The sequence below is a fragment of the Tenrec ecaudatus genome, chromosome 15, assembly GCF_050624435.1.
Source record: "Tenrec ecaudatus isolate mTenEca1 chromosome 15, mTenEca1.hap1, whole genome shotgun sequence".
Taxonomy (NCBI): domain Eukaryota; kingdom Metazoa; phylum Chordata; class Mammalia; order Afrosoricida; family Tenrecidae; genus Tenrec; species Tenrec ecaudatus.
In genome coordinates this window covers 50,147,579-50,167,529 of record NC_134544.1, presented here as the reverse complement: position 1 = coordinate 50,167,529, position 19,951 = coordinate 50,147,579, and the positions used below count along the sequence as shown (strand labels likewise).

At 51.6% G+C, this 19,951-nt stretch overlaps 1 protein-coding gene and 1 pseudogene across 2 annotated transcripts in view; one reads left to right on the top strand and one right to left on the bottom strand.

The window, feature by feature from the left end:
• Window positions 1–18,963, bottom strand: part of KCTD1 (potassium channel tetramerization domain containing 1) — a 132,297-nt gene extending 113,334 nt beyond the window's left edge. The window contains exon 1 of one of the 2 annotated variants that reach the window (XM_075533102.1): window positions 18,639–18,963. Coding sequence is in view for 1 of the 2 variants with exons in the window: in XM_075533101.1 (XP_075389216.1) it covers window positions 16,477–18,279 (1,803 nt within the window). In the remaining variant the exon portion in view is untranslated. Of the gene's footprint in view, window positions 1–16,476; window positions 18,612–18,638 lie in introns of those variants that run through there. The other variant, XM_075533101.1, reaches the window with a different exon arrangement.
• On the top strand, window positions 4,611–4,759 carry LOC142428427 (small nucleolar RNA SNORA42/SNORA80 family; annotated as a pseudogene).
• Window positions 18,964–19,951: the final 988 nt, after the last annotated feature.

Sequence of the window (19,951 nt, the reverse complement as noted above, 5' to 3'; positions counted from 1 at the left end):
CGTCTCTGCCTCTTCTCCTTCACAGCCAAACCAGAAACGAGTCCCACTCCCTCACCCGGTCCTCTAATGCAGCTTTGACACCATCACCCCACACAACTGCTCCCATGAGATGCCCTGGGAGGCAGGGTCCCTGAGTGGCTAGCGGTTCAAATCCATCCAGCAGCATCATGAAGGGAAGATCTAGCCTTCTGCTTCTGTACCACCCAGGGTGCCCATGTGTTGGAATTGACTCGATGGCACAAAACAACCACGCTACAGAGAAGCTGTGCTCTCATCTTATTTGAAGTCTCAGCGACAATGAGCAAAGGTGACCACTGCCTTTGCCCTGACACCCTACACTCCAGTGGCCCTCCTCCTCTGGAGGCATCTAAGTATTAAGTTTCTTCAGACCCGTAACCACTGCCGTGGAACAGATTCAGACTTAGAGCGATCCTATATAAGTTTCCTGAAACTGTCCGTCTTTATGGGACCAGACAGCCTCATCTTCCCCCCAAGAGCGGCTGGTAGGTTTGAACTACTAACCTTTCGGGTAGCAGCCAAGTGGCTAGCCCACAGTGTCACCAGGGCTCCCTGTCTCTTATGCGGTCTGTGTGATGCTCAACATCTCCCCGGTAGGCACAAGTAGTGAAGTGCTTGGCAACTAACGGGAAGGCTGCGGTCCAAGTGCACCCAGAGGAAAGGCCCGGGTACTCCTTCCAGAAAGTCCGACCCACCAACCGCCCCTTTGGGATCCTGATTGCGTTAATGTTAATAGAATGTAAACAGGGAGGGGTCAGAAGAGGATGTCGGAAAACAAGGAAACTCCAGGTGGACAGGCCTTTCAGGCGCTTTAGTCCAAGGAAATACTGCTACTCTTGGATCAGATTCTACTGCGCGATGAGGCGTAGAAGGCTTGGCACGTACTTGTGGTTAGGAACTTCATTTATGTCCTTGGTACTTCAGAGCAGGAGGCTAGACCTCTTTTCCTCCTTATCTTAAGCCCCGGCCCCTACAAGCCTGCGTTCCCTCCCCGAATCACTCTCACCTCTACCCCGTCAACGTGTTGCCTTGAGCAAATACGGCGCCCTGGACGAGCGCGTGAGATGGGAGGAGTAACACACGCATGGAAGGTGTTTCTGTGGTGCAAAGGGCGCTGGAATGAGAAGTGAAGGCCGTGGTGAAGCGGGGCTCTGAGTGAGTCGAAGGCGGAGAGGGGAACACACCTATTTGAACAGACCTGGGACAATGGCGAGGGGTGCTGGTGGCGCAGTGGGGTGAGCGCTGGGCTGCGAACCACAAGGGCGGCGCTCAGGCCCACCAGCTGCTCCTTGCGAGAAAGATGAGGCTGGCTGGCTGTTCCCCAAGACTCCCCGTCTTAGAAGTCTCACCCAGGACTGCTAGGAGTCTGAGTGCATGTGGCGGCAGTGGGATCGGTTGGTTTGGGTTCAAACACAAAAGAGGAGGCTGGAAAGCCAGAGCCCAGTGCTCCTTCAACCTGCCCCTCCCTCATCCCCCAAAGGCACAACCATGGCAGCAGGCCCACGCCTGCACCAGGACAGCACGGCTGCCGCCACAGCCTCCGCCGCACCGGTGCGTGTATCTGGCTGAGGGGGTGTCCCTTGGTGTGCAGCGAAGGGAACAGAAAGGAGCAAATTACATTGAGGGCAGATGGAGTAGAGAACTTGGCTTGACCTTCAGGCCTACCTAACTTTCTGGTGCACAGCACCGTGCTGGGTACACAGTCGGTGTGTAACAGCTGTTCAAGGCCAGGTGAGGCTCGGTGTTCCCCTGCAAGCTGCTGGGAGAGCTTTTCTGTTCTAATCTTCCGCAGCTAAGAAATTCGTTCTCAAGATGAAAAGTAAAATAGTTAGGACCTCTCTCTGTTCTAGGCGAAGATGGCAAGGATTATAAATTAACCTTTAATATGTTAATGCACAATGATTCCGATTCACTTCTACAAATTCTGAGCAAAGAGTATGTGCCAACCACCGTGCCAGGTTCTGGGAAGAAAGCAGTGAGGAATAAAAGCTGCAGTGCCCCTCCCTGCCCGCAAGGAATGGACCTCATTGCAAAGAGAATGAATAATAATATAATCAGGAAGGATCGCTGCTTGCTCTTAAAAGGAATCAACCGTGCCTCGTTGAGGGTCTACTCTGCATCCAGCCAATAAGCATTGCTCCTAAATTCATTAGAAAATGTCATCTACATACTGATGACATTACTTTACGTGTCACATGAAGTCCAATGTTATAACTACGACACAGAAGCCCTGGAAACATGTAACTCCACACTGGAAAGGGCAACAGACACTGTGTGGTTGAGCCAGGTACTGTCAAACAGCTTGCTCTGGTATCCGAACTCATGTCAAAGCAGGGGAGGGGCTCCAAACCGAATCTCTCTTGGTGTCACTAAACTGTGATTCAACGTACAAACGTTTGATTTGCAAGAATTTTAACTTCAGCCTTTTTTTATTTTTTTAACTTCAGCCTTTTTAATTTTTTTTTTCTTTCCAGGACAGACTCATAGGTTCCCAGGATGGAAAAGAGATTTTAAAGGTCACGTGACCAAGAATTCCCATCAGATGGTTGTGCTGTCTTGGGTCGCCCAGTGAATTCCGACTCGAGCACCCACTGTGTTCCAGAGTAGAACTGCTCCATTGGGGTCTTGGTTGTAATCTTTACTGGAGCCAAAGGCCAGGCTTTGTCTTTGGAGGTGGTCCTGGGCAGGTTAGAACTGCGGACCTTTTGGCTACTCCACATGCGGATGGTTGGTAGCCAGAACCATGTGGTAGCTGTCCTATTCGGAAAGGCTTGTAAATTGATTTAGTGAGTCCGCCTGAGACACAATGGACAGGGAGTTGATCTGAGACCAGGCTACTCGGCTTAGTTCTCATTCCCACACACTCACCCCATGATTCTTTGGCATGACCAATGTAGACTACGCATTTCCTAAGCAAGTGCCTCCTTGTGTTAATATTTTCTTTTGATTCCCTGGGCACTTTACCAGTTTTCTTTCACATGGGTCTGGGAGGGGGCACAGATTTCCTGACAGATCAATCCAGACAGGCAATTTGGGGGCCAGTATTACCCAAGGAGGAGAGCAAAGTTATTAGTCCCGCAGCAACACCCCAGCTCCCCAGGATGGAGATCAACTGAATGAAGATGTTGCAATCCCACTGTGAAGGTTACACATCAGCAGCCACGTGAGGAGAGGAGGCTTGTCTAGAGCAGAAGGGATGAGGAGCTGATGAGTCAGGCTGGGCTCCTGACTCTGGACCAGACCCTGCCACTGCATCTCTGAGTCTCTCTTCCCTCGCCCACCTTGCAACAGGTTGAAGTTGACAAATGTGTTATGGGCACCGTGTTCTTAAGAAGCACTGCTGATGGCTGCACTGGGCAGTGTGCTGATCCTGATGCTTTCATTAAAGAAACTCCAAATCTGATGTGGCTCATCCAACAGTGACTGTTCCGTCTGCTGCGGCTCCATGAGCTAGTCCCCCAGAGTGGACAAGGCCATCAGCCTCCATCTGCCATGCCCGTCTGTGATTACATTAGCACAAGTTTGGTCAGAAATTGAAAGGTAGGATCCTGGAGTCCGGAGTGGCCACCTGGCACGTCAGTCTATTTCATGAGCCACGTCTTGTTGGTTTGAATGGCTGGCTCTCCAACTTGACTGTCAAGCCCATGAGAAAGGCACCTTGTCTGTCCTTTTTGCATTCCTGGGTGGTGCAAGTGGGTAAGCCCTTGGCTACTAAGCAAAGGGTGAAAGTTCATATCCACCCAGAGGAGCCCTGGTAGAAAAGCTTGCGGGAGCAGCTTCTAAAAGACCACCAAACCATACCAAACTCACTGCCATCGAGTCAATGCTGACTCGCAGCGACCCTCCCCCACCCCCATGGGTTTCCAAGACTGTCACTGTTTACGGGGGTAGAGAGCCCAGCCTTTCTTCCACGGAGCTGTTGGTGGTTTCAAGTGGCTGATCATGTGGCTCACAGCCTCACTGTAACCACTTAGCACCAGGGCTCACCTGAAGGGCCACAGCCATTGGAAACCCTGTGAAGCCCTATTCTCCGCTGAAACGCGGGGAGTTTCCATCAACCGACACTGACGTCATGGCAACTGATGGTCACCAGTGACCAACCTGTTGAATGACCAAGTGAGTAGGAAACCTGAGAAACGATCTCAGATTTGCCATTTACTGACTATACTGCCTGGGGAGGTTTACTTAATCAAGTCTTGTTTTAAGGATCAAATAGAATAATGTACACTGAGTATCTGCAGTGACATTTATAACACGTTCATGTTAGTGATGGGTTGACCATGAGGATTAAAGTATGTAGACAGCCCTGCTACCAAGCAATATATTGAAGACTAATAACTAAACTCCAATTCACACTTCATGATGCAGATCCTTACTGACTTCATTTCTAAATAAATTGGAATCTACTAAATTAAGCCTAAGAGGTGATTTATGTCAACTGAGCAAGGATTTTTCTTGGTTCAGTAGGAAAAAGGAGGGAGGAGAATGACATAATCCCTCTCAAGTGAGAACCTTCAGACCAGTCCAGCCACCCTGTTCGTTCTCTGGCTGGTTTGCCCCAAAGCTTTATATTCTTGTTTACTTTGGTAGGTGAATGAGATTGGACAATGGTGGAGAAAACATTTTTTTAAAACATGTTTAAAAAATCTCATCGTGTCCCATGCCAGAGCAAATGGTAGCCCAAACCATTGCCCTGCCTCCTAGCCCATAGGCTTCCAGCACTGAAGCGGGTTGCACCGTGGGGGGTGGGGGTCTGGCCTGGGCAGAGACCCATTGACCATCCTGGTGAACATTAAGTCTCATTTTCAATGAATCTCGCTTAGTCAGCTGAGAACAGCATGGGTACCATCAAAGGGCGGAGGGTCTCTGGACACAGTGCTTCCTCCCTTGGCGTGAGCACCACGTGGTGTCTGATGAGCTTTTAAAAATTAAAAAAAAAAAAAAAATCTGCGACGTGTTTTTAATGACGAAAGTTTCTAAGATCCGACTTCTGTATATTACGTGATCAAGGTATTTGCTTAGTGGACGTTAAGCAGGGCTTCAAACTGGTTCTTGCTGGTTCAGTCACAGTCAACAAAGCTACACTGGAAGAAGCCCAAATGTATAAAATGTGACTGTACCATGAGAACCGGAATGAAAATGGTGTGGCTTGACACCCTGCTAGAACCGCAACCTCTAGCTTAGAAAACAAGGCCAGCAAAAACATAGCACCCACATCTCAGGACTGGCAGAGGTTGAGACACAGGTGTCTGGGCTGAATGCGTGCTGCTCGCTTATCCTGGTATTAATATCTCCCACGTCAGGGCTCACCGCCTCTTCCGTGTCTCCCTTTCCAGCGTTTCTGTGCACCCATAGTTTTCCCACTCAGGTTCTCATTTCAGGTGTACCCACATTAAAAAAAAAGTTTTGCAGTGCTTTAAGTGAAAGTTTACATAGCAGGTTGGTTTTACAAGTCAACAGTTTATACACAGACTGGTCCTGGCATTGGCTGCGACTCATGCAACATGCCAAGCTCTGTCGTCCTTGGGTTTTCCTGGCCCTCCCCGTCTTCTCAGCTTTGGTTCTAGGCAAATACTGCCTGGTGGGTCTGGAAGCGTTGATTGCTCTGAGGGGTATAGTCATCACATTGTTGTATAGTCCCACAAAGGATTTGGCTGGAAGGCGGCTTCCAGGAGCGTTTTCATCCAAGGAGCTTCCCCTTCGTCTCTACCGCCGCCCTCTTTGTTGACTTGTCATAAAGAATCTCCTGGAGTTTCTCCAGTGTCTTTTCTTAAATATTTCTAGGCCATTCCTTAACTCCAAAGTTCTGTCCTTCCATAGCAAGTGCTCAATAAATGCTTTTATAAATGATTACCCTTTTCACTTTAAAAAAACCAAACAGTATTTGCCTTCATGTCGCCATTTTTCTGCTTAGATCGCGATCAGCACTTGTAACCCCAACAGGTGTTAACTACAGAATCTCTCTCGAGGCAACACTTGCTCAAAAGAATGAGATTCTGTATACCATGATTCTTTTTATGAGTCAAGAAATTTCACCCCCCCCCCGAAATAATCCTGTAATTTAACACCCCACAGCAAATAAAGAAATATCCATGTCAGTGAAGTCGCTAGTACTGTGACCAACTATTGATTATAAAAATTAATAATATATGGCATCAAGTATTAAGGTAGCAGACAGCCTCTACTCAAGCTCTCCCTCAATACAAGAACTCTTTGTTGTAATAACCTGGCACTCTGTGATGTTCACCATCCTGACATGAAGACAAAATGGGTGCATAAGCACACGTGGTGAAGACAGTTGATGGTGCCCATATTAGATGATAGAGCATCTGGGGTCTTAAAGGCTTGAAGTTAAACAAGTGGCCATTAGTAGGGAAGCAACAAAGCCCACATGGAAGAAGCACACCAGCTTGTGTGATCACAGGTGTTGATAGGATCCGATATCAGGCATTATTAAGAGCCAAAACAGACAATCATAACGATGTGAGTGAGGAGAGTTGGAGTAGAGACCCAAGACCCATCTGTAGACAACTGGACATCCCTTCACAGAGGGCTCGCAAGGAAGGAAGGAGTCAGCCAGGGTGTAGCACAGCACCAAAAAATGCGCAACACCCCTCTAGTTATTTAATGCTTCCTCCCCGCCCCCCTCCCCACTAGTATGACGCCAGGTCTACCTTACAAATCTGGCTAGACCAGAGCATGTACACTGGTACAGATAAGAGCCCTCGACACACAGAATCTAGGACAGATAAACCCCTCAGGAACAGTAATGGGAGTAGCAATACCATGAGGATAGGAGGAGGAGGAGGAAAAAAGGGAAACTGATGGCAATGATCACCATGTAACACACACACACTGCCCAAGGGGGACAAACAACATAAAAGTGAGTGAAGAGAGACAGCAGATGGTGTAAGATATGAAAATAATGATAATTTATAATTTATCAAGCATTCATAATGGTGGGAGGGTGGAGGAGGGAGGGGAAAAAAGAGGAGCTGATAGAAAATGCTTTGAAAATGATGGTGGCAACAAATGCACAAATGTGATTGATACAACTGATGCATGGATTGTTATTAAGAGCTGTAAGAGCCCGCAATAAAATTATTTTTAAAAATTAATATATAAATGCACACTGGGTAGAGAGAAAATGAAACTGAAACTAGTGTAATCCATTTTCTCATACTCTTGTTCTACTTGTACTGAGAACTATGTGTCTCTACAGCAACCTGTTTTTAAATTGCCACCTCCATTCACTGAAAAAGAAACATGCCGCAAGTCTTTTTTTTTTTTTTTCCTGGAGTAGAAGACATTCATTGTTCGTTGGGGTGAGAGATTGTCGTGAACGTCTGTCGAGTCAGCTCCAACTCATTGTGGCCTCTGCACAAACAGAGAAAACGCTGCCAGGTCCTGCACCACCACCACCCTCCCACCCCGCAATCTTATTGCTGGAGCTCACTGTTGCGGCCCCTGTGTCGATCCACCAGCTTAGGGCCTTCTTTTTCACCGAATTGCTGTCAAGCATGAGGTCCTTTTCAAGGGGCTTAGATGCAATAAAATATCTAAAATGTGCTTTTATCAATTTAGATCTAGGACTGGCCGACGAATGACATATCAAATGGAAGCCAACATTCCAGACGAGCATGTCTGATAAAACACCTTACTCTGAAACCCCCCTGAGCGTATTCTCTAAGCACTAGAGTAGCTGAGTGCTAAGAATACTTACAGAGCAAACTAAGTTAGAAGGACTATTGAAAACTGCATCCCTGCATCATTTCATCAATCTATGTGAGGCGTCTGCCAAACTAAAAACAAATCACAAAAGGTCAATGACTAGTCAGCCCTATTGCCTCCTAACACCAACCAATTATTCAGATTCCGCTGTCTCTCCAAAACATATCTCAGTGTACTGCCCCACTTTGGTGAAACTTCTATTGATTTATCTGGGCTCCCAGAGAAGAGAACTGTGAAATTCCAGTCCAGTCACACGTGAAGAAAGACAAACGCCCCTCACAGACAATCGAGCCACAGGCTCACAACTATGGGCCTATTTCCAGGGTAGGGAAATCAAGAGCTTTGTAAAGTCATCGCTATCGCGAGCCTCAACAATGCTTGAAGAGGACCCCTCCCTTCACGCCACTCCATGCTCAGTGCTCTGTACCAGCTTGTGAAAACTGTTGATTTCATTCCAAGCTGACGTGTGTGGATGTGCTGGAGTCGGAGAATGCTCCCCTCTGCTCCGGCCACTGGAAATTCCCCGGCTCTATGATAAGGCGCAGGGAGGGTCTGCAGGCAAACCTAAGAGGTATGGAGATCAGTCCCACTTGGCGCACAGCATATGCAAAGCACAGAAGTAGAGCCGGAGCAGACACACCTGAGTGACATCTGATATCTACCCATCTACCCTGGTTACGCATTGGGTTGATAACCCCAACGCAGGCAGTTGGAACCCACCAGCCGCCACCTCGGGAGAAAGATGAGGCTTTCTGCTCCTGGAAAAATGGACAGCCACAGGACCCTTCCAGGGCAGCTCTACTCTGCCCAACGGGGTCCCTATGAGTCACAATCTACTCAATGGCAGCGAGTTTGGTTTTTGGGGGGGACCAAGCAGCACTTCTAGTTGGCCATGACAGCTCAAACACTTGGAAGCTAATCAAAAGATTGGTGGTTGACTCCACTGAGAGGCACCTGGGAAGAAAGGCTTGTGGGTCTACTTCCAAAATGCATCAATGCTTAAGGGACTGACTGTAAGAATTACATGGGAGACTTCAAGTTATAATGAACCAGTGCAGGGTGGGGGTGGGGGTGAGGTCGGAGGCAGAGTATCTAAGATTCTGCATTTTCCACAAGCTCCCAGGTGATGCGATGCCAGGCAACGCAGCTTCGCAGCCCTCTGTGCAGTCTGTTTCTTAGGAATGCTTTTCCTCCCTTGAAATGATCATGAAGATGTTGTGGCACTTGACATCAAGTGTCACGGTGAATGAAAGCAGCTTGTCTCTGTGGATTACAGGCCACTAAAACCCAGAGCCTCCTGACCTGTGCCCTCCATCCTCGCCCCCCTCCACCCAAATAAAAAAAAACAAACTCCCATCATTCATACTGGATTTCATTTACTATGCCACTCAGGAGGCAAATGAAATCACTCATTTCCACACCAGGTCCTTAAAATCACATGTCACAGCCTGTTTAAGCATCAAAATTAAGCACAAACGCAAGAAACCTGTTCTTGACCCTCATTCCCAAACCAAACCCACTGCTTTCAAGTGGCTTCCGACTCACACAGGGATCCTGAGCATTCCCGGGGCTGTCCATCTTTCTGGGAGCAGGCCGCTTCACCTTTGTCCGGAAAAGCAGAGCAGCGGGTGGGTTTAAAGCACCAGCACTGCAGGTCGCAGTCCAATGCTGGAGCCATGCCGCCAGGGATCCTCAGACAGGAAAAGATGCTACAAAGCGTAGCCCCCCTTTCCTGTGCTAAGAGGAAGCAGGTGGCTGGCGGTTTGAATGGTGAGACACTAGGACTAAAACCAGCTTCACCCGCACCAGGGACTCGGAGTCAGCTAGAAATGGGTGATTGCAAGTTTTCCAAACTCGGCTCGACATTTTAATTGGGTGACCGAATTACCCACAAAGGAAGTGGCATTTGTCTCTGCCACCCTTCAACATTCCTTTCTGAAACCCTCCTTTCTCAGAAGCCCAGAACCTAATCTCTTAAATCTGTCAGCCCTTTCAGGTAGCATTTTTACTCCTCTTTTCCCAGAGGGGATCAAAATACCTGTCTTCCAGGGTTCACAGACAGAGGGTGGGGGCACACAGTAATGCAAGGTGAGAAGGAATCCAGACCGTCTCAGGGAAGGTTTACATTATAAAAATTTCCCATGTAATTGGCTCTGTAATTGGGTGGAGCTGGGGTCGGTGATGAATGTGGAGAATGGATCAGGGTGTAACTGAGCCGCTCTAGCAGGTCCCCAATCGTCCACCGTCTCCCCAAACCCACTCCGACAGCCAGGGCTTAGTGAAGTGGCTACGTGTTGGGCTGCTAACTGTAAGGTCCACAGTTCGAAACCACCGGCCACTCCTTGGAAGAAGAATGAGGTGGTGTACTTCCACAGTTACAGTCTCAGAAACTCACAGGGGCAGTACTTCTCGGTCCCATGGGGTCACCATAAGTCGGAATCGAGTCAATGGCTGTGAATTTGACCTGAGACTCAACCTGAGAGAAATGGCCCCCCACTCACCCACCCCCAACAGGATTTAAAAAACAAAAACAGGGAAGTTGGGGGGTCATAGCGAGGCCCCTACTTGCTGTGCACACGGCTTGGTGCCAGAGAAGCGCCTGCAGCCTGAGCACTGTGTAGTAGACGGGCCCAGAGGTGCCTCCTCCCCAGGACTCCTTGCACCTCCTCCCCTCAAAGGTGTCATCAAGGCCCTGTGCCTGACCAGGCAGGTGGAAGAGCAGGCCAGCAAACAAATCGACAGCAAGAAATAGCCCCAGTGATGACTGCAAATACATTTTAAAATAATGAAAGTTTCCCACAAATTTCTGAAGTCCCCTGTATATCACACATCTTTTGCCTGTTCAGTTATGTACAGGTTTAAGCCTTGTCAGCAATTACATGTATCTGTTGGCAAGTGTACCATTCCATAATGAAAGTAGATTTTCCATAACCCCTACCCTCCTTCCCCCACTTTCTCTATCCCGACCCTAGTAACCGCTAATAAACTTTGATATCTATAAAAAACAAAAACAAAATCACTGCCTGGCCAGAGCAAGAAACAGGAAACACATGTCTCAAAACATAGGGGTCTCCAGTTAACAGAAGCTCCCCCGAGGTGAGGAGAGGGGGCTGAAAATGTGGGAGCCGGCCGCAAGCAAGCTGCAGCTCTGGAAGAGTTGCCCAGAAGCACGCGTGATGGGAACTTCAGCGGAAGCTCAGCCACCTGGAATGTACAGCACTGTGAGATAGCACTTACTTCCGGAGCTTTTGAAAATTCTATTACCTAAGACGTGGGCTACAAATAAAAACGAGCAGTGGCTGAGGAAAGTTTGCTGTTACAGATGAATGTCTTTTCAAGGAGAAGAAAAGGCTCCATCAGATTCTGAGGAAGGAGGTCTAACCAGAAACAGAATGTGCAGCAGAGGGCGTGGCAAATGACTGAAATTCTAAAAACCCTTCTTATTAAGCTCAGCCTCCTGTGGTACCAGTGGGCATGCGATAATGTAGTCTCCTATTCGGATTTAGTCACAGACTTGCTGTGAAGTGTTTCAAATGGCCTCTCAAATAGCCACGGCTAGCCAGCCCCTTCGGACTCACAGCAACCGCAGAGGACAGAGTAGAGCTGCCCCTGTGGGTTCCGAAGGCAGTCAGTCTTTACAGGGGCAGAAAGCCTCATCTTTCTCCCTCAGAAATCCTGGTGGGTTCCCACTGCTGACCCTGCACTGTGCAATCCACTACGCTACCAGGGCTCGGGGACCATTTACTTAGGGATCATGGTCCTAGAAAGGCAGAGTCTTTAAGGAGAATAGCAGGCAAAGAAAATGCTTTTGGGATGTGAAAACCCAAGTGAAGTTTGGGGAGCCTACAGCTTTAAGGAGGTTCACCACTTCCACTCTGATGCTGTGGGTATCGAGCAGAGAATGGGTTCTGCGTGCAAGAACTAGTCCACCAGCTTGCCTCTGCTCTGCCAGCTCTGGGGGCCAGAGCTGATCCTGCTCTGCGTGGCAGGGCCTCGTTAGCAAGGAGAAAGGTGCTCATAAACAACAGCTGGAATACATTCAGCATCTTTCAAACACCAGTGTGGTTAAATTTAAAAAAAACAAACAACAAAAAGCCAATTCAATGTTTCACACCATAGAGCCACATTTTCTTTCATTTTGGGAAATCAGGGTTAATATCCCTTAGAGGACCAATCAATGGGCACAGTAGGTTAAGCACTGGGCTGCTAACCTTAAGGTCAACTGTTAGCCCCACCAGCGGCTCCCGGAGAGAAAACTGAGGCAGTCTACTCCCATAAAGACTCGCAGCCATGGAAGCTCCATGATAGGGCGGTGCGACTGCATGGGCCCACGACGAGACAGGATCGCCTTGACAATGGCTCTACCTTATCCTTTAGCTAACTTTTCTAAATAAGTCTTTTAAATGCACCTTGATTCATTGGTATGATGCGGTAAATGACAGATTCAGAGAAGGAAAATAGGTTCTAAAAGTAAAAACTTCAGCAGGTGAGTGGCCCACAGGTGACATATTTACATGTGTGGACCTAAGATTTTTCACATGAACTCCTTGATCCCTTCTGCATTTGAAATAGAAGTTAGTATTTCACCAAAAAGTAACACCGCTCGATTCTGAAATTACATCATGGAGCCTTTAACTGGCCTAGGTCAAGGTGAGAAGCTTGTCTTCAGGGCCCCACTTATAATCAGGGATCCTGAGAAAGGAGGGACTCTTTGGAAATGACAAGAGGACAACCTTTCGGAGCCAGTTTTTGGGGAGCCAGCTTTTAAAACAAAGATTCTATCATCTTTATAAAGACGACAGTCTTAGAAGAAGCTGGACCCACTCGTTCATTTGGCAACAGGTAGTTCTAGTTCCTGGGTCGGATTTGAAAGAGTGACCCGATATTTGGTGTGTGTTCACATCAATTTAAAATCTCATTCCCAGGTACTGATGGCAATACTAACACAAAGATGTCATTCCTAAAATAAGCATCGCAATGTTAGGTGCGTATCACCTTCTAACTTTTTATAGTCTGGTCTCGTGTAAATATTTAGCGGGGCCCAAAACCGTGCCAATGAGACTACTCGCCAAATGGAAAACGGATGAGTTTATAAAGATTCTGGTACAAAAATTTAAAATAATTGGAGCTCAGAAACGGTTTCCTGACCCATCATCACGGCAGGTGATCGGGAAGTGACCTGCTTCAGGGCCAAGCAAGGAAGGAGTCGTGGTGGCCGGGTTCAATGCCTGGTTGCTAACTGGTCAGACGTCTGAACCCACCAGCTGTTTCTCAGGACTAGGCTAGGCAAGCTCAATGAAAGATGCCCCTGCGGCCTGCTTACAGGAGCTGCAAGCGATGCATTTGAAAAGCTCATTTGTGTTGGGCCCTAGAGAGGTGCAGGCTGCAATCACTGATATCGCAGCTCCAAACTTGTCAGCGCTCTTCTTCTGTAAATGACAGGTGACAAATTTCTGCCATCTCTCTTAACCTGAATTACAAAGCGGCTTACAAAATTCGTGCAAAAGCAGAATTTAAAAAGAATGAAACATTTCCATGAACTTTCCTGAAGCAGCGCCCCCACCTCCCGCCTCATACTGTTCTCTGTGGCAGGAAAAACATTGTATGTTTGTGAAAAGGGAATTAGCTGCGCAGGTGTAGCCTGCAGTTCTAAGCCCATTAAAGCACACCATGTCATCTCCCCCTGGAAAGTAGGCCACTGAACACCAATAACTGGACCAACCTGGGTCACACGTTACACTGGGGGAAAAAAAGACAACAAAAGGACCATTTCCTTTTCATGTAATTATTCATGAGCACTAAGTAGTGAACCAGTTCAAACCCCCCTCACTGCCAGCACCCCTACCACCCCTGCCCACCCCCCAGCCCCAAGTACTTCGCATGAATACAACCCACACCTTTCTCAACTCTCAATCATCCATTCACCCGCCAGCCCTTCCTATTTGAGGGCGATGCAGAGTTGGTGGGAAAATGGAAAGAGAAGACGAGGTTTTCCAGGAACTTTTCAAAGCCCCCTTCTAGCAGGCATGCCCCTGCATGCCCTCAAGAAGCGAACAGAGTACATGCGTTTGATGGTGTGGGCGATTTCTCTTCGGAGAAACTTGTCAGGTTAGCAGACAATCAAAGTCCTGCCAGGAGGCAACCTCTGTGCCCCCAAGAAGTCTCTTAATACCACGATCAACAGTGAGATTTGGTGTGCCGGCGTTGACGAGTTCCGACAGTAGTCAGGTTAGGAAGCCGATGTTCATAATGAAGTGATACTGCAATGAGCCAGGCTCGAGGAGCACTGGGCATTTCCTGGGGATTTCTAAACCTGGAGCAGAACACCAGGCCAGTGCGCCCAGCTGGCCAGTAATCCCCAGGAAATGCCTGACCTCAACCTTTACACTGACTTTAATAAAATACAAGAGGAAAAAGTTTACTATCGGCTTTCCTTTTAAACTACCCAACTAGTTCATACTGGACTGCTGAGTTCATTCAGTGAGGCCATGGGAGTGACTGGTTTCAAGAGTTGCCTCAAACTTCGGAATGCCAGGGAGAATTGAGCAGCATGAGCCGACTACTTCTCACCTGTGCGCAGAGAACTACTTCTTCAAGTGCTTTAACTAAAAGAAACAGCTTAGGTGATCTCTTGAGAGCCGCGATCGTCCTAAGGCCACAAATGGACACTTCCGTCTATGTTCCACTTGCGGGTGACCAGCACACAGGTCCACAGCAGTGATTTCTCTCACTCAACTCAAATGAAAGGCTTCAACAGAGAGACATGGCGTCTCTTAGGACAAAATCACATCAAATCAACAAAGCTTTCCCGGGAGTCTGGGTCAGGGTTCTATGACAGGTCAAGATGCTGGGGGCAACTGTTCCATGATTGTTCCAAGCAAATATATACTGTTCCTTAGGCTTTTAAATCTTAATCAGCCACAGGTGAGACAGTGCTTAAGTACTCAACTGCTAATCAAAAGGTTAGTGGTTTGAACCCACCAGCTGCTCTGAGGAAGAAAGATGAGGCAGTCAGCTTCCTTAAAGATTTACAGCCTTGGAAATCCTATCAGCAGTTCTACTCTGTCCTAGAGGGTCACTATGAATTGGAATCAACTCAATCAAAGGCAAAGGATCTTAGTTTATTCTAAACCCAGGGCACTGGGGAGGGTTTTTACTGTATCTGGAGAATGTGACCATTCCTGCTTTGAGATAGAAAGCAAACACTAGTTTGCCAAAGAGCAGAGAGAGTTTTCCTCTTCATCCCTAAAACTCTCTAAAAAAAAGCTCCCCCAAACCCACCTCTCCAAGTGCACACTGTACACGCTAGTACAGAAAGATAAAGACTGCAAGTCTTGTGTATTCTGGAAAACTTTGGTGACCATTCACAGCCCCCCCCCCCCCCCTTTCTCAGTTGGCCTTGAGGCTTGCTGAGGAGCTAAAGGGTCACTTTATCCAGAACTAGCATTTCCACTTTGCTAAAAAGGCAGAGGTTCCTGACTTCTGTTCCACCCAGGGCCTGCTCTCCACCTCCAGATGCGAAGAAACTGCCACCCCTGCTCAAGTGCAAGGAGGTAAAGCTGCAAAGTCCCCAGCAGGTCCTTCTGCCTGCACAACAGAACATGGGTAGTCCCAGAGGTCTCCGGCTCCTAGAGGAGAGGATCGCCCTGTCCTCCAAAAAAGGAGTATCATTTTAATAATACTCAGACAAGAAATAATCCACCTTAGCCCCTACTCTTGACCTACCCTTTGCTGCTGCTTAGGGGGAGATCATTTTAGTGTTGCAACAGGTCGCTCATCTTTGATTTGGGCACAGAAACCCAGAGATGGAAGCTGGTTTGCCCAAGGTGACTCAGCTGCTGGGAGAGAAGTCTTTGGTATTCTTGCCAATCTAATTCATTATCTCTCTTCCCATCTCTACTTACCGTATACACTCGTGTATAAGCCGAGTTTTCCAGCACATTTTTAATGCAGTTTTCGTGGTAAAATTAGGTGTCCCGGCTGCTATTTGGGTCGGCTTATATTTCAGTATATATGGTAGATGGGGCGCTCCAGAGGGCAGCCCAGTGTGGGGTTCCAGATTCTTAGCCCTCCCTCCATGGAATAGTAACTTCAAGTGCTAACGTTAACAAGTGGCTTCCTAGCTTCATTTGAAAGCATGAGAGAACATCAACTGGCACTCAAGTGCCAGCCACTCCACCCCTCACCACTGTGCCCACCCCTTTTTCTGAGAAAAAAACAAACAAACCAAACAAACAAGGAAAACTACAGGAAGTGGGCTTGGCCATGCTTTCTTTTCAGTAACTGGATAACCTTTTCTACCTGCATATGCCTGGCAAATATGCGATGGTTACTGAACTCTTCAAGATTTAAAACTGCTTCCTTTTATATATACCGCGTCCCTGCCCAGCTCCATGCCTTATAAAACGCGCGCGTTCACAGGCGAGAGGCTGCAGGAGTTTGAGCTAACCCTGCTCAGATGCCAACATAGTTTTTAGTCTTCCTGTGCGTATTCGGAGAGCATGTCCTCGCTCACAGCCTACGGTTACGTATACAACTTGCCTGGAAACCCGCCACGAGAGTTTAAGCTTCTGCAGGTGAAACGGAACGCGAATTTGTGTATGTGCTACTTTAAGAAAAAAAAAAAAACCAACAAAAAACTTCCAAGCCCAGACCTGCATCAGCACAAAAGTTAGGCCCGCCATGGCCCCAGAGAAACAGTTCATGCATAGAGTTTGGTTTGGTTACCTGGGTGGGGGAAACAATTGCAGGTGAAACTATGGTGGGAGAATTGGTGCTTCTGTGCCCATTGGCTTCTGGAAGAAGAGGCAGGGGGTCGTGTTTCACGGAAACCACCACCACCGCATCCACAGGCTCGGCGGGGTGGATACAAAGTCTTTTGGGGGAAGAGGGGCCGCAGAGATCCCCCGACCCGTACACCGACTCGTACAGGGCGCGCTTGGGCGCAGCCTCGGACTTCACGTCGGCGGCGACCTGGCAGTCTTTGGGAAGGATATAGGTGTTCCCCAGCGAGGGCGGCTGGGGGCGGTGGTGGTGGGCGGGGTGGGTGGGAGGATGGTGGGGGTGGTGGCGAGCCGCCCCGTTCAGAGCCTCGCCGTAGCAGCCCGGCGGGCCGGGCGCGCCTAGCTTGGTGCCGATGCCCGCGATGCTGTTGAGCGTGGCGATAGAGACGGCGCCGATGCAGTGGTTGGTGTAGGTCTTGGACAGCTTGGCCGCCTTGGAGAGCATCTGCATCCTGGTGCCCAGCAAGTTCTTGCCGATGGCTTTGTTCTCGTACCAGGTCACATCGCCCTCGCTGCAGTGGTCCCGGGGCCGCTGGAAGAAGGCCTTGCAGAGGGGGTTGCGCTTCGACAGGTACTTGACGAAGCTGGCGTAGGGGCAGAACTCGGTGCCCGTCTCGTACATGCGGGGCAAGTTCTCCTCGTCGCTGCTCTCGGCGCGCTTCTTGCTCCACGACGACGAGCGCGACTTGTGGTAGGGCCCGAGGGACTTGAAGTAGACGAACTTGCGGCCGTCCTCGTCCATGGCCAGCCCGAAGGAGTCCTCCTCGAGCTCGCGCTGGTTCTCGCGGCCGCGCGTGCAGAAGTACATGCACGTCTCGAACCAGACCTTGTTGAGCAGCCCGAAGGGCGTGTTGGTGCTGAAGACGCTGGAGGTGTAGAGCTTGCGCAGGTCGGCCCGCGTGATGGCTTGCTTCTGCACCACCGGCCCGGCGCCCTGCTCCTCGAGCTTGCGGATGACCGCGGCCAGCGTCAGGTTGGCGCTGCGCAGCTCGGGGTCCTTGGTGAGGTCGAGCGTGCGGCAGTACGGGGGCTCGTTGAGGTAGCGGTTGAGGGAGCTGCGGATGCTGATGAGCGACGACTTGCTGTAGAGCTGGCCGCTCTTGGAGCGGGCCTCCGCGTAGAAGGAGCGCAGCACGCGGCACAGCGCCCCCTTGTCCATGGTCTCGAAGTCCGGGCTCTGCGCCTTCTCGCTCAGGTACTCCCGGAAGATGCGCACGGCGTAGCGGGTGGCCAGCCGGGTGTTCTCGCTCAGCCGGGCCCGCTCGGGCCGCGGGAGCAGGTCCGGGTCCGGGTCCAGCTCGGCGCCGGCGGCCGGCGGCCCGGCCCGCGCCCGCGGCGCCAGCAGTCTCGGCGGCGCCTCGGGCTCCAGCGCGGCGCTCTGGTCCATACGGATCCTATGGACCGGCTCGGGCTCCAGCTCCTCCCCGGCCGAGTCGTCGGGCTCCAGGGGCTCGTCCCAGTCCAGCCCCATCTCCTCCTCCTCCTCGTCGTCCTCCTCCAGCCCCCCGCCGCCGTCCTCCTCCTCGTCCCCCGTTATCTGCACCTCCTGGATCTCGTCGTCGTCGTCCTCCTCTTCCTCTTCCTCCTCGCCCGCGCTGCAGTAGTGCGGGCGGCTGTGGCGGCGGCCCCGGGCCCCCGCGCCGCGCTCGCCCTCGCCCCGCTCCCCATTGTTCTCGGCGGCGGCGGCGGCGGCGGCGCTGCCGCCCGCGCTGGTGTTACAGTCCCCGCTGCCAGGCATTCTCGCCATATTGCCGTCTCTCTGCCAGTCCTCGGGCAGGGCGCATGCGCTATATTGGACCGCAGCGCTGAGAGCTTTTGTGTTTAATGACCTTCAGCTACCGGGAGGCAAAGCCGGGCTCTTAAAGGAGCCGCGCTCCAATTGTCCTTCCCGAGCGGGGCTCCGGAGGGGCCGAGGCGCGCAGGGGATGGAGGGGACGGGCGTTCGACAGAGAGGGGGCCGAGGACGCAGGCATCCCCCCACCCCAGCCCGCTCCCACTTCTCAGCAAAGTTTGAAACGGGGGGAGGGGGGAAGAAAAGCGCCAAGGGAAGGGGAGGGAGTACTGTCGGAGTGTGGGGGGGGGCGGCGTGAAACACTCCCAACTTACCCTCCGGCGGAGTGGCGCGCGGGCCCGGGCGGGTGCGGGAGAGGGAGGGCCGGCGGAGGGCGGGGCGGTCTCACTTGGCTAAGTAATGCCCGAGCAGCGGTGCCCCTTCCCCCGCCCCCTCATTGCCCCCCGGAGCCGGCGGTGCGGGGCGGCGGGGCCGGGCGGGCTGCGGCGACGAGAAGTCCGGGGCTGGCGCGGCGCGGCGGGGAGCCGGCAGGTTAATGAGCTGGGTGGAGGAGGCACGGCGAGGCCCCGCACCCTCTCGGCGCCCGCGGCCAGGGCGCAGCGGGCGAGGCTTGGGAGCGGGACGGGGCTGGCGGCGGCTCCCCCACCTACTTGCTGGCGGCGAGGCGCGGGGGCCTGGGGCCAGCCGCGCGGCTCCCAGCGCCCTGGCCGGCTGGCTCCCAGGAGCGAAACACGCCCCACATCCGCCCCATCCCTTTAGACTTTTCCAACAGCCACTTTTAAGCTGTCATTAAAGACCCGGGGCGCTCCCCGTGGGGCTGGGGCAAGCCCGCGCCGGTTCCGCCCGCCCGGGGAAGGAGGGAGCAAGGACGCCGGGGAGGGGCGTGTGGGAGGGGAGACGCGGGGCGAGGCGCTGGGGACCCCGGGGGACCCCTCCCCACACACCGGCCCGGCCGCCGCCCTCTGCGCCCGGGGGCCAACGGACACAACGGCCCCCGGCGAGGCGCTCCACCTGGCTGGAGCCCCAGGGAGCCGCGATCGGCGGGCGGGCGGGCGGGCGGAAAAAATGAACTTGGGTCCCGGCCGCCCCCGCCGCAACAATTCTGGCAATTTGGATCCCGAGCGCGCTCGCTCACTCTCTCTCTCTCCCTCTCTCTCCAAGTTTGCCAACTGCCATTCGTTTGCTCTCGGGGCTGCTTTGCCTCCGGCGCGCGGGGGCGGGCACCTCGGAAACTGGAAAAGCAGCCAACGCACTCGCCGGGTCCCGCTTTCCCAGAGGAGCCACTGTCCCAGGGCAGGCCAGCTCCCGCCCCTGGCGCGCCCAGGCCCCGGGCGCGTCCCCGCCTCCAGCAGGGCCCGGCGAGCCGCCGGACGCTCGGGTTTTTCTCTTTGGTGCCCTGGCCCCTACCACCTCCCTTGCTTGCGGAGCTGCCCGACTCTCTTCTCCCCGGGTACCTTTGAGGCTCAGGGGTGAGATGATTCCGGTGGAGTTCGGGTCCCAGCAGCACCCCCTCCCCCACCCCCACCCCCATCCCCCAGGTCAGCCCTTCTCCAAGACAGCCTTGCCTGCCCTTCCAGGGCACCTTTGCGTTTGTAGCCAACTCCGAACTTTCATTCTCAGTCAAGGT